The sequence below is a fragment of the Arvicanthis niloticus genome, chromosome 1 (genome assembly GCF_011762505.2).
Source record: "Arvicanthis niloticus isolate mArvNil1 chromosome 1, mArvNil1.pat.X, whole genome shotgun sequence".
NCBI classification, from domain to species: Eukaryota; Metazoa; Chordata; class Mammalia; order Rodentia; family Muridae; genus Arvicanthis; species Arvicanthis niloticus.
In genome coordinates this window covers 72,883,249-72,901,136 of record NC_047658.1, presented here as the reverse complement: position 1 = coordinate 72,901,136, position 17,888 = coordinate 72,883,249, and the positions used below count along the sequence as shown (strand labels likewise).

The window sequence follows — 17,888 nt, the reverse complement described above, 5'->3', positions numbered from 1 at the left end:
AATCTCAAACAAGGTATTCTTTCTCACATGGATACCTATCCAGCAATTGAGTACTGACAGAGTTATCACTAACCTTATATTTGTTTGCATACATATTGGAAATTGTACACAATTAACATTCTTAGCTAATTATCCCTCATCAAAAAACATCTGTTTGAAATGGTATTATTATTATTATTATTATTATTATTATTATTATTATTATTATTATTGGTTTTTTCGAGACAGGGTTTCTCTGTGTAGCCCTGGCTGTCCTGGAACTCACTCTGTAGACCAGGCTGGCCTCAAACTCAGAAATCTGCCTGCCTCTGCCTCCCAAGTGCTGGGATTAAAGGCGGGCGCCACCACCGCCCGGGTTTGAAATGGTATTAAACATTTTCAATGATGCTTTGATTGGATCAAAGCATATTGTCTGACCTCTCTTAAACTACATGCATTGATAGTGTATATAACTTCGATAGTCAAAGATAGACTTCTCTCCCCAACCTTGGATCATTAGAGCAGCTCTCATGGTCAACTGTATATGAAAAGGCATGAGGTGACAGACCAATAGTATCTCTAATTTGAATTAGGATGCTCTTAATCTAAGATATTAAAAAATATCCTATGAAGGCAGAAACCATTAACTCTCCAAGTGAATGTTGTTACCTCCTCTATGCTGTAATGCTGGGTTCTGTGAGATAGGTTGTATCTCCTTAATCTAGGCACCCAGAACTCACTCCAGAACTTGTCATATAGCTTTTACACTGCCAAGGGATTAAATGCTCAGTGGAGTTGAGGAAAAATAAGGAAGTGTTTATAGTCCCAAAGATACTTTAATTAAAGCAAACAATCAAGCAATTGAACAAATTAACTGAAAACCAAAGGCACATTGAATGTGTAGGGTGAGAATAACATCATTCTCAGACAAAATGTTGGACAAACTCACAAAAACTCTGATCAAAGGCAACAACCCATACTATGACTTATTTGACAAAAAGATTAAAAAGCAGCCAGAAACTGTTGTAATTTCTCTCATAGCATGGAGTGTATAGTGTCTTGACTCTCTAGTTATTTGCTCATACAAATACAAAGAATTAACATCCTCAGAATTGAGATAAAGTTGTACACATCCCTTTGGTGTAGCCTGTTTTCTCCACGCTTACATGCTCAGTGCTAAGGTCTTCTTAAACTTACAGTAATGGTGTTGGTGATCAGAAAAATTCTATTTTTTCTAATTTCTAAGTAGATGTGAACTTTACTGATAGACATTAATAGGTACATTTCATCGCTAGAGTTGTTGTTAGTTTTGAATATTTACATTTGAATTTTGAAAAATATGAATTGTGAACTAACAATTCTATTTATTCTTGTCCATTAATAACTGCTACCTAGAGTTAGATATTATCAAACAGCCACCATAACACTCTGTCAATGCTTCTGCAAAAGGAAAGTCTTACACTACTCCTGTCACTGATGAAACACTACAATCAGAGAGCTAAACACATTTTACAACACAATGATAGTAAGGAAATCTAAAGTCTTGGATATTTTATTGGGTGAATTGGATGTTTCATAGACTATATAACATGATAATAATTGTATTTAAGACTATACCACATGAAGAAAATAGGACTAGCCACCTATATAATCACAAAATAATACAATGTTAGTGCAATACGTTTCTTGTAAAAGAGATATTAATATTTAGTTTTAAATTTATTTTTGGTAAAGTCTTTCCTTAACAGTTCTATAATATAAATGATATTTTCTTTTTTAATTTTATGCAAACATTACTCATTTCTCTGTAAAAAATTTAAAGCTTTATTTCTGAACAAAAGCTTAATTGCAACTTCTGTGACAATTCTACCGTAGCACAGTTTTAAGATGCATCTTTAACAAATATACCTAGGACATTCATGACATTATTCTTAAGTTCACCTTCACCCTCAATGCTGTGAGTATGTATAAAAGCTGGAGAGTCACTTGTGTTCTTGTTTTAGTGACTATTTGGGATCACTCCATATTTATTCACTTTATTGTTTTATGCCCTGACATCCTATCATGACATTTACTTCCAAGTGGATATTTGTTATCGCTGTTATTAATTGTAAATATGAAAATGGTTGGAATCCTGCAGTCTACACTATCACCTTTAATTACCAAGAGGGGAACTAATCTTTTCTCATTTACTTAGGGAGAAAGAAATTTGATTAATTTCAATAAGTTAATTCACATATGTGCTAATGCAGTTGAATCTTCTCTATTTTGTACTACTGTTCTGACTATGAATATTTCAATGTTGCATGATCTCGGATTGTCTAAGAAAGGAAGAGAAACAAAGATTTATTTCTTTCTGGAAAACTTAGTATTAATGAAATGCAATGCAGACTGGTTTTCAATTTATAGTAAAATAATACACAGATTATTTTCAATTTATGCTTGGCACTTTTGGGATGTTTATGCATCTCATTGTATTTAAGCTTTCAAATTGTAGAATATATGTACTCATATTTACTTTTGCATATGTATTTGTTGCAGATAAATATTCAAGAGCTCAGGAAGAGTAATAGGACCATAACTGAACAAGATCTAAAATTCTCATCTTGAACTCAGAATATAAATGATTAGAGTCTAAGCCATGCTGCTAATATGGAATTTAAATTTTCTTTGAAGTATAATATTATCTTTTCCTATTTTATACAAAAATATAGGATGAATATCTTACAAGTAGATATGGGAATTTTGCTTTCAATTGCTTGGTCTGAGAGTATCGGCCCTATTCTTAGTTCTCGGGGGAATATTAAAAGTGACCTGAATATGGAACAGAAATTAAGCCATCTTCAGACAACTAAGAACACAACATTATTATTTTTACTTCAAAATGACTGTCATTCTCATTCTTAATGCTACCATGACATAAGATTTCAGGAGAAATGTTAGGTTCTCTTTAGTTATATAGTTCCTATAAATAACATCAAGATCAAGCTTACATGATTATATCAAAAACATGCCTTAGTGAAAGAAAACATCTGGAAAAACCTGTCTTGAATTTGCTTTGTCTTCACTCCATATATGATAGGGTTGAGAGTAGGGGGTACCACCACATAGAGGTTAGCAAACAGAATGTGCATGTGGCGTGGTATGCTGTGGCCCCCAAAACGATGAGCAAAAAAGGTAAAGAGAGAAGGTGTATAGAACAGAAGGATCACACAGACATGGGAGCCACATGTACCCAGAGCCTTGAGTCGGGCATTTTGAGAAGGAATTCTAAATACTGTATGAAGTATAAGGGTGTAGGAGATGATGATAAGCATAATGTCTAGGCCTATGGAAAATAAAGGCACCGTCATTCCATAGTAAATATTGACTTTGATACTGTCGCAGGCCAACCTAGCAATGCCCATATGTTCACAGTATGAGTGATGAATAATGTTCCTCCCACAATAGGTGAGTCGATAAACTAGAAAGACCAAGGGAAAACAGATGAAGAAGCTTCTAGTCAGAGATGCGATGCCCATTCTGCAGATTACTGAAGGAGTTAGTATGGTAGTATATCTTAGTGGAAAGCAGATGGCTATATAACGATCAAATGCCATAGCCAGCAGTATGGCAGACTCTGTCACAAACATGAAGTGCAGAAAAAACATCTGAGACACACAGCTAGCAAAAGAAATGCCTCCAGCTTGAAACCAAAAGATGGCAAGAACCTTTGGTGTGGTCACTGTAGATAGAATGATATCAGCCAGGGCCAACATGGAGAGAAAGAGGTACATTGGTTCATGAAGACTGTGTTCTGTGAAGATCAGGAGTATTAATAAGGTATTGCCTATTAGAGCCACTATGTACATTGAACAGATGGGGATGGAGAGCCAAATGTGTATATCTTCTAATCCTGGGATCCCAATCATAGTGTACCAGATGTCTCTAAGGTTGGTGCGGTTTGAAGACATTGTCATTTCCTCTGTCTTCAGACACTAACTCTTGGAGCTGAAGGAAAATAGAAATTATAAAAACTATGATTATTTTTATTATATTATTATGAAATAGCACTTTATGTACTTACTAAACTAACAGTGGACTGGTACTCATGATTCAGTGATAACCAGGCAGAGTTTACAAACACTAATATAAAAACTTGAAAACATATACTGTTGACAAAGGTGATGATTATACTTAAAAGAACCAAACTTTAAATATTGAAGTAAAGTTTAGATACTGTACTAAATGTTTTGTTTTTAGCATCAAAGTGCACATCCATGGTTGCCTGGAAGGTTTTGCATATCATAGCTGGTTTTATTTTGTTGTTCATTTCATGATTCTTAATCAAAATACTCTTTCCTGAAGCCCTAGAATTGTAGTGGTCAGGATCCTCTTATTGTCTTTTTAGGAGCCCAGTATTACTGAGATCCATGTCAATCCTGCACTCCAATGAAAACTTTTTCATAAATCAATGTGATTTTCCTTATTCTAGCAAAATATTCTTAGAAAGTAAAAATGTCCAAAATCTTGCTTTGCAGAGTCTTGTATTTAGTAAGTGTAACACTGAAAATACGCTCTTGCTACATGATCACAGTACACAATTTTCAGGCTAAAGCAATACATGAGTATTACCTTAGAGCTACCTCAGAATATATTGAACATATTGTCCTCTCGGGGGTCTTTCACAACTATCTTGAAGGGGAACTGATGTTATTGTTTGTTATTACACTGCTGTAATCATCACCACCATAATAACCATTATCAGATTTATCTACTAAATTATTGTATTGAAAATAAGAATGAAAGTAAACATTAAACCATAACTAATTTTTCTAAAACTTTCAATGGATTAATGAGGGCCAAGCTTTCTTGAACTATGAAGTGTTTCAAATGTCGGACGGCTGACAGCAGTAAGTAGCCATTACTGGTGACAGTGGGAAGACAGTCATCCAAGTAAAGAAACGCTACAGCACAAAGGACTAAAGAATGTTGGGATTGTTTTCTTTTAAATGTAAAAGATATGAAGGCCTCAGATTGGTCTATGTCAGAAGAATTAAGTGACAAAGAAATTGAGGGAAGGATCTGAGCAGGCACATTTTGGAATTAAACATATACCATGATGAAAGACAAGTCAATGAATGTGGGCATTGGACCCCACTACCCATTGACACAAAATGAAACAACTCTAAGGAAAATACTAAGGTACATGTGTAAGATTTTTGGAAATACTAAGTTGGAAACATATTTTTATAATAAAATAAAAGCAAATACCTATTTGTTTTATACAGCATATAAAAATAGATAAAAATTGATCTATCAGTAGACCTAGTTCTACTATTTACTTTGGGTACATAATCAAATGATTCTATATCTTACTACAGAGATAATTGTTCATCCATGTTCATTGCTGCTCTATTTATAATAGCCATATTAGAAACACACTAGATATCCATCAATTGATAAAGGAATAATGAAATTGTGATACATTTACAAAGTGTTATGTTATTATTTAGCTATTTTAAAAAACAAAGTTATGAAATTTGCAAGAAAATGAATAGAGCTAGAATCAAGAGTCTGAGTGAGATAACTCTTTACCAAAGGGACACTAGAAGAGGAGAATTAAATGTAGAGGAAAATTTCAGTACAGGGTATAGTAGGGAACATGGGAAGGTTCAACTGACTCTAAAGACATTTAGAAAAGTAAGACAACTATATTACTGCAGAATTTCCTAAAATATTTGCTATATAAGAGAAATTTAAATAGAGTCACCAAATAATGGGGTAGAAAGTACACAAACTAGACATTTTATTCCACCAAGTTAAACTTTCACTCAGAAAGTTTATTCACCTGTTGGCCAAAGAGGGCCCATAAGCCAACCCCTTAAAACTTATAGGCAATTGCCAAGGTTGTTAGTTACCCTCTACAACCAAACAGCAAGGCTCTATTGGTAAAAACATCACTCACTTATATTATCAAACATAGAGAAACTAAGCTGGTGGGTGTCCAAGTGGATGCACCGCCACTACTCACTAGGTGTCATGCTGCTATTAGAGCATACTGTACATGCTACTGGAGTAGAAAGGTAATCGTGTATATTGCCCAGGTATAACATCCTACAACCATCAATATGAGCTGCCTGCCAGATATATGAGTGTAACAGTGTCATAAATGTTAGGAGAGTAACAAAACATGTTTGATTGGATTTAAGAAACACTCTATGAAATGAAATTCATACTTAATACTGCCAAAGTATCCAAGAACCTGAGACAAGATAGGTTAGAGCCATTAGGGAAAAATGTACAGCTATTATTCTGCTATAGGAACATAGTGATGAAACGACTACTAAGAACATGTTGCTATATCTACAGATCAGTTCATCATTTCAACCTACATCAGAGGAGCTTTTTTTTGAGTTGACAGAAATTAAGAGACCCATAATTGACAATGTTCAGAAAGTAAGAAATTTTTAACATCCTGACCTAAATAAGAAGTCTTTATAAAACTGTCCTTTTAAGGCTCAGGAATCTATGAGGAAAGAGAGTTGTTAAGATTGTAAGTACTGGAGGTAGTTGATGACTACAAGAAAATAATGTTATCCAGAGGCAACAGTATTGAAACACATGAATGAACAGAGACTGTAATAGGATACATAAGACCTGGGAGCTGAGAAATAGACACAAAGTTCTACCCATAACCAAGAAGCTATCTGCTTTTTAAACCCACTGGGAAAGGAAAAAATTAGTGTTTTCCAAGGCAGTAGCACTGTGTATATCAATCACACTCTATGGCATTCCTCTTGCCCAGAAGTTGGACAACAAAGAGCCAACCACATGTATTTATGTGTGTGTCATTGTTTAGCTTAGTTTTGGACTTAAATTTGTGTGCATATGCACATGCATCCGTGTATGCATGTGTGTCTTATTGCTTTTATTTGATTTTCATGTTTTGTTATTTTTTTTTTCATTAGGGAGAGAGAGTGAGAAGAGTGGGGAGGGAGCTGGGGACAATGAGGAAAAAGTTGGGGAGGGTAAAGACTATTAGAAAATACATTGCATAAAATTTTTAGGTAAATTAATTAAAAATGAAAAATTCAAGCTTTTAGAAAATGTCTAATTGCAAAAAAAAAAAAAAAAAAAAAAGTGTTGTGAACCACAGACAATTATCTATTTAAAATGAGGAGCCTTTAGTGAGATGATAAAAAGAAAGGTTTTTTTTTTTTTTTTTTTTTTTTTTTTTTTTTTTCTGAGAAAATGTCTGATCTATATCACCAATAATCCAGGAACAAGGAACAATCCATCAGAGAGACAGACTACTACTACAAAAAAAGAACACAATTAATTAGCAGAGTAAGGTTATATGGGTTGATGAGCTAATGACTCTCCAAGATGAACACAATGCCCAGAAGTCAAATGAAAAAGTGCATCTTTGGTCAAGAAAATATTTTGCCCTATGAATTTGGTACTGGTTAGGTAAACAGTTCTGTTTTTACTTCTTCCAATCTGTTTACTCTTGTTTATAGTCAAGTATCCTTATTTAGAGTTTCATCTCTTACACTCACTCTAGTAATTTTATCTCAGATGTATTTCAATGATTGTGTGATAAAATACTATTATGAAGCTGGGCAGTGGTGACACACACTTTTAATCCCAGCACTTGGAGGCAGAGGCAGGCAGATTTCTGAGTTTGAAGCCAACATAGTCTACAGAGTGAGTTCCTGACAGCCAGGGCTATACAGAGAAACCCTGTCTCAAAAAACAAAAAACAAACAAAACAAAACCAAAACCAAAAAAATACTATAATGAAACTATTGAATTCGCAAAAATAAATTGGTCATGGAAAGTATCTTAGATACTGCTGATAAATTCAGATCCTGTGAAATTAGCAGAGATAGCATGATTCTCAGAGGCTTAGCTCTCACTTCCAGTTATTTAATGCTGACCTGAGTATTGACCAGGATTCCCATACGTTTCTGGAAATTAACATCACTTTTCCTTTCTCTCTGGGTTACTGCTTAACCCACTCCATTTATACCAAATACTATGTCATGAGAGTGAGACTTGTTCCCATTCCTTCTACTGGTACAGCTAAAGTCACTGTCCTGAAGAAATGTCATAGCATGAGCAGCCATGACTTTAAAATCTGGTATATTTTTTCCTAGGAGTTAGGAATGTACTTACCTTGAAATGACACACAGAATACTGTCAAAAAATAGCAGTCACCAACTTTCTAGTGTGAAATTCTAGGTGTTCCTACACTTCTTACTTAGCAACTGTAGACTCTCTGATGCTATGTGAGATAGGTTGTCTTTCCTGGATTTAAGTACACACACTCACTCAGAAGCAGGTTATATAGCATTGTCATTCCCTAGAAGCCAACCCTGGTAGAATTGAGGTATCTAGGAAAATGAGCATGGTGCTTTGAGACCTGGATCCTTAATTAAGGCCTAACCATAACCAAGCAATGAAAAATAAAGACAAACAAACAAACAAATGACAAAAGAGGCCCAGTAAATGGTAGACTAGGTTCATAGGAAGACTATAATTCAGAGACCATTTTCATGGATTAACACAAAAATCCTACCTGCACTAACAAACCACACTGCAACTATTCTGACAGAAGGACCTAGAAACAGTTTGATCTGTAACATCTTTTTTTTTTTAAAAAAATATTTATCACAAGTAACCAGAGACCAGTTACTCAATGGCAGCTTCGTAACTATTTTTCATCTCTAGGAGGATTTTTAACAAAATACCACCAACATTGTTTCTGTAAATCTATTATGTGTCTTTTGAGTTAAAAGATATTTCAGTCTGGTTGGGGAAACTCACTGACTCAGACCATGTAGAATTGGGATCTTTTCTTCTCTAAACTGTAGAGTGGTAGATACCTTAGTCCCATGTTACTTCTTACACACATGCAAGGAACCAGTATCATATATATACACAGTGTAGTGTAAATTCTCTTTTTTGTACCCCTCTTTTTTTCTATTCTCAAGAACAATATATACTTTCAGATCTACAGCAATAATATTTATTGGTTATTAGAGATTTGTGTTTGTAAACATCAATTTCAAACTTTATTCTCAGTTTATGAAAGATAAAATCTTTTTTAAAGTCACTTTGGAAAATATTTGGGATACATAAATCTTGAGTTATAAAAATAATATGTTAAATAACAATTAAGAATTCTGTAGAAATAAATGCATTTTCTTTTCTCATCATTGACAACAAACTGACAATAGATATAGTTCACAGGAGCATTCTGTCTGTTTTCACAAATTCAACACCCCCAAATATCACCTCTTTAGTAAGAAACAACCCCAAATAAACAGTTAAAACATGATTTTAATATACAAGAAAGCAAGCAAATAAGAATCTTGGATGATTTATTAGGTGATAATTTGACAAGAATGACATCGCATTACAATGAATGTATATAAAAATCTAATATATGAAGAAAACAACAGGAAAATCTGCAGATTAGTGGGATAGGGTAATAGTAACACTAGGTCTCCACTCTGGAAAGGAGAGACTTTATGGAGCTTAAAGTACCAAATATATTTTTTCACTAAAATGGTTCCTTAAAAATTCTGAGTTAGCAATGAAATCTAATATTTTCTTTCATACTTTATGCAAACATAATAAACATATTGTTTCAACTGGATATATGCATACCAACATAAACCTAATTTTATTTATATTCTCTTGTTTATCTGTAAAAAGTATTCTATTTCCTTGTACATACTTAGTTGTGATTTATATTATAACTATTTTTACTATACTATAACTTGGGTTGTATTGTAACAAGTTAATCATAACATTTATGATAGTTTTAGTTTATGATAGTTTTAGTTTAGTTATGTGAACAAGTACACAGAGGCTAGTAAATTTGCTAACAGAATTATACAAGTCAATATGTGAGGGTCCTCTGTATTTAATTGCTTAGACTCATTAAATGTTCTCTAATATTTCATCAGACTTTCTCTCTGATAAATATTATACTCTTACGTGTATGTATTGCTCTATAAGCATTCTGCAGTGTGCAGTGCCATCATACAATGGCCAAGTGGAATAGCTGCTACCATCATATTTATTTACAGAGAAAATTAGGGATTGTTGTAATTTTGATTGTTGTAGTTAGTTAATTTAAATGGTAACATGTTTAAAATCTGTCTCTAGCCATCTTTCTACTATACTTACAGTGAAGAAATTTAACATGTGCATACTTCAGTATTGTCTTCTGTGGAAGAAGGAATATAGTAAAAAATTAAATCTCTAGGATAATCATATTCATACTCATTTTCAATTACTAAAAGTAATAACAATAAACAAAGTTATTATTCTTATTTTATACCTGGAACTAGATTAGAAGTTTTATGTAAGGACACTCTTGTCTATTTGTCTGTTTATCTATCCATCCATCAGTGCAAACTGGAGATGAATGTACAAGAATAAAAGAAGACTAAATATTCTCCCAAACTGAACATCTTAAACATGATACTTGAACTTGGAACCCCAATGCTCTGTGACTAATATATTGTGATAACCAGAAAAAAAAATAATGTTTTGTATATGCAGTATCTTCATTTTCCAGTTAAAAAAATGAAATTCAATGGCAAAATAATTTAGGATTCTGTCTCCATTTGTTTGGTATATGAACAAGCATTGTATCAGTTTTTCCATGTTTTATGTGGCAACATAAAATATAAAGCTTCTGAAATATTATGAATTATGTATGCTGTAACAAAGATGAAAATAGTACATAAAGCTATGTGTTCTTATTCCAAACAAAGTATGTTCTGAGTATAATTCACGCCTTTTTCCATTGCTCAAAATTGCTATAATTACCCTCAGAAATTATAATTTGTTTAACATTTACATTGTAACTTCAGATACTCTTGAACTATATAGTTTATGGGGAAAATATGAAGAATGGAATAAAGTTGTTTGGTTTAGATCAGCAAAATGACTTTCCCAAAGAAAAAACTTGGAAAACCCTTTCCTGAATTTGTTTAGTCTTCACTCCATAAATGATGGGGTTGAGGGAGGGTGGTACCACAACATAGAGGTTGGCAAGGAGAATGTGCACATGCAGTGGTATACTATGACCCCCAAAACGATGAGCAAAGAAAGAAAAGAACGCTGGAGTATAGAATAGAAGAATAACACAGACATGAGAGCCACAAGTACCTAGAGCCTTGAGTCGAGCACCTCGAGAAGGAATTCTAAACACAGCACAAAGGATAAGGGCATATGAGACAATGATCAGCACAACATCTAGGCATGTGGAAAACAGTGCCACTATCACACCATAGTAAATATTGACCTTGATACTGTCACAGGCCAACCTGGCAATGCCCATGTGTTCACAGTATGAGTGACGAATGATGCTCTTCCCACAATAGGTGAGCCTATAAACAAGAAAGATCAATGGGAAGCAGATAAAGAAGCTTCTGATCACAGATGCAATGCCCATTTTGATGATTACAGATGGGGTTAGAATGGTGGTGTATCTTAGTGGATAGCAGATGGCCACATAACGGTCAAATGCCATAGCCAGCAGTATGGCAGACTCTGCCACAAAGATGAAGTGGAGGAAAAACATCTGAGATACACAGCTAGCAAAAGAAATGCCTCCAGCCCGGAACCAAAAGATTGCTAACATTTTTGGTGTTGTGATTGTAGTCAGAAAGATATCAGCCAGTGCCAACATAGACAGAAAATAGTACATGGGTTCATGAAGGCTGCGTTCAGTGAGGATCAGGAATAATAGCAGTGCATTGCCTGCAATGGCCACTATGTACATTGAACAGATGGGGATGGAGATCCATATGTGTGAGTCCTCCAGTCCTGGGATCCCAATCATGGTGTACCAGATATCTCTGACATTGGTGTAATTTAAAGTGGTTGAAGATGTTGTCATGTTTATTTTGCCTACTAGTTCTGGACCTGCCAAAGAAGACATAGAAGAAGAAGAACAACAACAAAACCAGCAACAATAAAAATGAGAAGACAAAATTATGATATTTTATTAGACTAAATGTGAATACTCACAGTTGGATAATATTAAGACTAGACTCTTCATTACATGTCTTATATGTGTTTCTTTTGTTTCAGACCTCAGAGGCTCTGTCAGGCTTTTCCTATGATCATTCATTTCCCCTATTTGGTTCTGATAATCAAATATAGTTCTCTTCTTTAAGGTCTAGAGATGTAGTCGTCTGAAAGCTACTGTTATGAGGAATTGTAGCTATTGAATCAGTGATAATCATTACCTACATTTTAATATGAAATTTATTTTAATAAGACTATTTTAATATAAAACTTATAGTTTAAAAGAGCCCTTTTCTTTACTTGGGTTATTTATTCGACAAATCAAGGATGTAAAAATATAGGTATTTCCTGTTTTGGAGGATTACATATCAGTTTTGTATTTTGATACTGGATCTATTTGTCTGTTTGTTTGACTTTAGTGCAGATAACAATGTTCCAGCTAAACCAGACATCTGACATTTTGTCTTCTCATGACCATATTGCGATGTTCAAAGTTCATGCTTGAGAACTATTCACAAAGTTACAACAAAATCATACACAGAGCTTTGATAATGTTTTTTTGTAAGATTATGACTGTGATTAGACCACATTTACTGCTGCTTTTGGCAGTCTGCTTGTCGATTATGGTTTTGGCACACAAAGAACCACCACTGAGCTGATTATGATTATGTGATTATGCCACACTATTAGAAGTCAGCACACATACTCTTACACACAAAGGAGTTCTCTTTCTCACTCTATCCTTGATGATCTTGGACTTCCATTCACACTTATGACATATGTCTGCTAGTTCTGTTTATATTTCAGGTTTTTTCTTTATTCATTTTATGAACAAATTTCAATGACACTGGGGAAAATACTATAGAAAATGAAGAAATTAATGAATTGTAAATAAATAAAAAAACAGATAAAAATTGTAAATTCACTCTAGTATAGTATTATGTTAATGTTAATCAGATAGAGATCAGAAATACATTCAATTAGATTTCCTTCCTTTCAGGGGACTCAAAACATGGAGAAACAACCACCTCTCAAAACAGGCTAGGATAGAAATGTTAGGAGAAATCCAATGTATGATTAACATAACAGATACTATGCCTATAAAAAAGTAAAGATTCATAAAATTGTTGTCCTTAAATCTGGTTATCAGAGACACATTTAACTCACACAAAAAAGCTTGTCTTTGGGAAGAACAAGAAAATAAAATAAAAAGTTCATATAATGAAGATATAACTGCACGTATTTCAAACAATCTAGCACATTGAAGGCTAACGAAAATTAGACAATGAGTGGACACTTAGATTTTAACCACTGAACTTCACATTGTAGAATTTATGACATTTGGAGTAAAACTTGATGTTAAGAATGATTTATTAAATCTTCGGTAAAGAATATATACATGTATGCATATACATACACATATTTATTCATATTCATACACATTGTGTGTATACAAATAATGCTTTATTATTTCAAAGTAATGTTTTAAAAGGATGTTGTGATTATTTTTGTTTTTTTTCCAGTTACATAATGATGTATTACATAACAACATAATTTACATTTTATTTAATCAATTCAGCCTTAGATTCAATGATAGCTATGATTATGTTTTTGGCATACAGCATAACAAATTTTTGTCAAAGTAAACCTTGTTACAGTAAAATAGAAGATTACTGTTATTGCCTCTCATTAGAAAAAGAGTGGTGGCTCAAGAGAGCAAACAAAAACAGAACAACAGCACTACCATCAAAACTGTGTTTGGTTAGATATATGTATAAAGAAATGTATAACACAGAGATTTCTTTATAGAGATTAAGGTGTGATGAACAAATTTCATAAATTATTTGATATAATCTGATAAAAATGTAGTGATACCATTAATCAACATAGAGTAAATTAAGAATTAATGAAGTATGTTATAAAGTAATTTATACTATTTATGAATTACTGGGTTTCTTGTGATTTTGTTGATAAATGAAAGCATCTTTGCATTCTATAAGCTGTTACCTTCATGAGAATATTGATAATTACACTTTTTAGGATGATACATGTTAATTAGTTGCCCATGTGAATTAATCTTTAATAAATGTTTATGGAGTTCCCATTTCTGTAAAACAAATATTGCACTCTGAAGAATATTAAAAGACAGTTCAGTATGAGCTTGGGTTCCAGACTCTAACTCCAGACCCTTGTCTATAGTGTAATTCCAGTCTCCAACTTCTCATCTGTGTGTATTAGGCAATTAAAGTGACTCGATGACCATGGTTATCGCATTAGGTTGCTGTGTATATGAAATGAGGGAATCAGAACAATGCCTCTCACAGTTACTCAGCAAGTAACCATTTCTATAACTGATGCATGGATCATAGCAGATATAATCCTATAACTGATGCACACGTCATAGCAGATATGATTTTATAACTAATGCAGGCATCATAACAGATATGAGATAAAGAAGGAAACCAGCCAATGGGCCAGATTTCATCCTATCATGTTTTGTCAAGAGCAAGAACACTTGTTATTTTGAGTACTCAGAAATCATCTTAGGACTATTCTTGGAAAATGACTCTTTTTTAGACAAACAAAGTCCATGAGGCACTAGGATTAGGGGAATATGAATAGGAAACAGGTAGTCAGCTGACTTAAAATTGACAATGTAATATATGTATTAAAATGCACATATAGTTATTCCTTTTTCTTATTAAAACATATTTCTATATTTCTATATAGTATATCTTGATTATGTTTTCCTTTCCCTCTACTCATCCTAGTTCCTCTTCATCTAACCTCTCATCTGGATTCATCCCTTTATGTATCATTAGAAAACAAAGAAGCTTCTTAGGGAATAATATAATATAAATATTGCCTGCCTCTTAAGTTGCATTTTTGTCTTTAAATAATATGCAAGTATTTTGCATGTGTAACAAATATGTAAATCAATATGAAAGTTTATCAAATGTACATAGGGCACTAGGAAGACAACTGAACATCTCAGAGTTCTCACTTCAGGTCTTTGCAGTCACCATGACTTTTGCTGAGACACTGCAAAAGTTTTCTTCTGACTTTTATGTCTGTTACAGCTTAAGTTAAAAGGGTTCATGTTATTATTCTATTTGAAACAAAATATAAAATCCAATTACAGATATGGAGTTCACAGGGTAAAAGCACCTGGTTCTGTTTTTTTTGTTCCTATTATAATTCATTCTTTAGATTAAAAAAATTTACTGAAACATAGGAGAACAGATTGCATAGGTACTTCTAGTGTGTCTCAGGTACATAATCTAAGTAAGAACAGTGACAACTCTCAATTTTCCAGACTGTTCAATCCACAGGATGCCTTTGAATAATTTGTCTTGTTTATATTCTTAAATTAAATATATTAAGGCCTTCTCAATCAGTTTTGATGCATGATTTTGTAGTGTAAAGCTCATGAAATATATTTTGAACAACACACTAACATAAATATTATTAATGTTATAATTTATACAACAAGTTATAAAAATGAGATATGAACAGGCTAAGCAGCTTGCTTACTACACATAACTAGTATGTAACATGGCAGGTTCAGCTTGCCTTTTTCTAACTAACCCCCTCATTTGCCACTAACAGAGCAACCTTCTATAAACTGGCTTTACAACTGGTCTTGGATACCGTTATGCTCTTATCTTCCTTCAGAGTTCACATAGCTAGAGCTATTATGGGGTTTTCACCATTACATTGTTTTTTCTTCCTTCAACACAAGGTGACATCCATTAAAATATTAAGTTCCCTATGCAATCTGTTGCTCACAGATTTGTTAGAATCATCTCATATTTTTGTTCATAACAAAGTTATTTTTCTCCTCATTCCTACCCACATCACTCTCATGCTCTTGACTTCTGAGCATCTCCTATTTCATCTTTTCACTTTGTTCAAAAATTTACCTAATGTGAAAGCAAATGCATATAGTACCAAACCAAGCATCCAAAGAACTAAACCAGTAAACAAAACTTACCATGAGATCCCCCAGTGCACTAAGATCTTCTGTCTCGAGACTCAGATGTCCTCACTTCAGTAAGGCTTCATTAGTTAATGTGTTCTTTCATTTCTGGTTTGAATGATGTGAGGAACATTCCTGTTGCCCTTAATACAGTGAAGCCTCTGAGGTAGAATCTAAAACCATATCATGGATTATTCTACATTTGTAAGAAGCCGAACTTGTGATTGACTACACTGGGGTGACAATGCTCTATTTCTTTCTGTCGTATCATTACTTTTGAAAAAATGAGCAATTCCCATTCTGGAGACATTTTCATCATGGTTATTACCTATTAAAATATATAATTACTTATCATTAAGATGTTCTAGGACTGAAACAGTAATACCCTACTATATCAGGTGTTTAGTTACAAATATTTCTAACACATTTCATGAATCTAACACCTGATTCCATCTTCAACCTTAAAACAGCTAAAGCCACTGCTTCGACAAGTACCATACCTGGGACAGAATTGAGTGTGTCATTGTCACTGCCCCTTTCCTAGGAATCAGAACTATCTATCTTACTCTTAGGGGACACCCTCTGTAGACAACACTATGAATTCTCACATTTCTAATGACCAGTGTTACCTCTTCTATCTGCACTTCTAGACTCCCTGGTGGTCACAAGACGGGTTGTTTCTCATTAGTTATGTCCTACTGCTCACACAAAGACTGATACAATCCTGAGAGACCTAAGACTCAGTAGAGTTGAGGAATCCCAGAAAGTATCTGGGGTCTTTTGAAGCCCAGGACATTAGGTAAGGAAACCAAAACAAAACATACAACTTAATGATCAACTAAATAAACTTCCAGGAAGATCATCTTTCTGAGGCAATTCTAAGGGTTTAATCATATCCTAGTACAGCCAACATCATATGCTATGACTGTTTTGACAGACTTGTTTTTTTGTTTGTTTTTTTTTAAATGATACTGTAAGAATGTGATTATCAGGGCTAATGGGCCTATGCTTTAATCGTATCAGTGTACTCCTTAGAGATTTCTATGTAATACTTCATTCTTTGACTTATTAAATTTATTTTAAACTTCATATGTATGTGTGTGTGCCTGTGTGAGTATATACAATATATTTGTAAGTACCCAGAAAGTCCAAAAAGGATGTTAGAGACCTTAGAACTGGGGCATAAAGTGATTCTGAAAAATCTGTTATAGGTTAGGAACTAAACTTGGAGCCCCAGGAGAGCAGGCATTGTTCTTTGTCACCGATCAATCTTATCAGATATTTCCTTAGATTTTAATGTCTTGAATATTAGCTCAGAATCTTCTGAGGTGAAATAAGTTACAATTTATTATTGTTTGTTTTCTTTGAGGCTCAAACCCAGTTTCTTGGGTATGTTGGTCAAAACTTTTACCAAATCACTATTTCATATTCAGGGAATGTTAAGACTTCCTAAGTTAAATCTGAGCAATACACTTATATCACATACATACAATACTGATCTATGAACAAATATATATATATTCATAGATCAATAGTCATAGATAAATATATATATTCATAGATCAGTATTTAGGCCAATAGATACTTTTATTACTATTAGTTTTCCAGTTGTTAGTTATTGATATCAAAGCTCAAAATTTTGAGGCAAATAATTTATCTGCACAAATAGCAAGTTATTTAGCCTTAAATTATGAGTGGGCTTCTGTCCCAAATACCATTATTTACACAAGCTAACGCTGTTGACAGTAAAATTTAGAGTAGTCAATACAATTAGAAGTAGTTCCTTAATACATATTTGAAGTTGTGATTTGTTGAGTATAGTATTGCCTATGAAACACTATAAAAATTGTATAGGTTTATATGAATTATTATCAATAGATTTTCATTATGCTAA

General features: G+C 33.4%; 2 protein-coding genes across 3 annotated transcripts; both read right to left on the bottom strand.

Moving 5' to 3' along the window:
• Nucleotides 1-713: 713 nt before the first annotated feature.
• On the bottom strand, nucleotides 714-8,272 carry LOC117720467 (olfactory receptor 52Z1P-like). Its single transcript, XM_076939662.1, has 2 exons — nucleotides 8,140-8,272; nucleotides 714-3,969 (listed from the first exon to the last, which is right to left on the bottom strand). Exon 2 carries the CDS (start codon nucleotides 3,936-3,938, stop codon nucleotides 2,982-2,984), a length of 957 nt encoding a protein of 318 aa, XP_076795777.1. The 5' UTR covers nucleotides 3,939-3,969; nucleotides 8,140-8,272; the 3' UTR covers nucleotides 714-2,981.
• Nucleotides 8,273-9,064: 792 nt separating this feature from the next.
• Nucleotides 9,065-16,680, bottom strand: LOC117718849 (olfactory receptor 52Z1P-like). 2 transcript variants are annotated; one of them, XM_076939652.1, is made up of 3 exons: nucleotides 16,495-16,680; nucleotides 16,010-16,167; nucleotides 9,065-11,910 (listed from the first exon to the last, which is right to left on the bottom strand). In XM_076939652.1, the coding sequence occupies exon 3, from the start codon at nucleotides 11,882-11,884 to the stop codon at nucleotides 10,919-10,921; it is 966 nt and encodes a 321-aa protein (XP_076795767.1). In that variant the 5' UTR covers nucleotides 11,885-11,910; nucleotides 16,010-16,167; nucleotides 16,495-16,680; the 3' UTR covers nucleotides 9,065-10,918. The 2 variants fall into 2 exon arrangements, with proteins under 2 accessions (XP_076795767.1, XP_076795772.1); XM_076939657.1 differs by having other exon boundaries at nucleotides 16,010-16,680.
• Nucleotides 16,681-17,888: the final 1,208 nt, after the last annotated feature.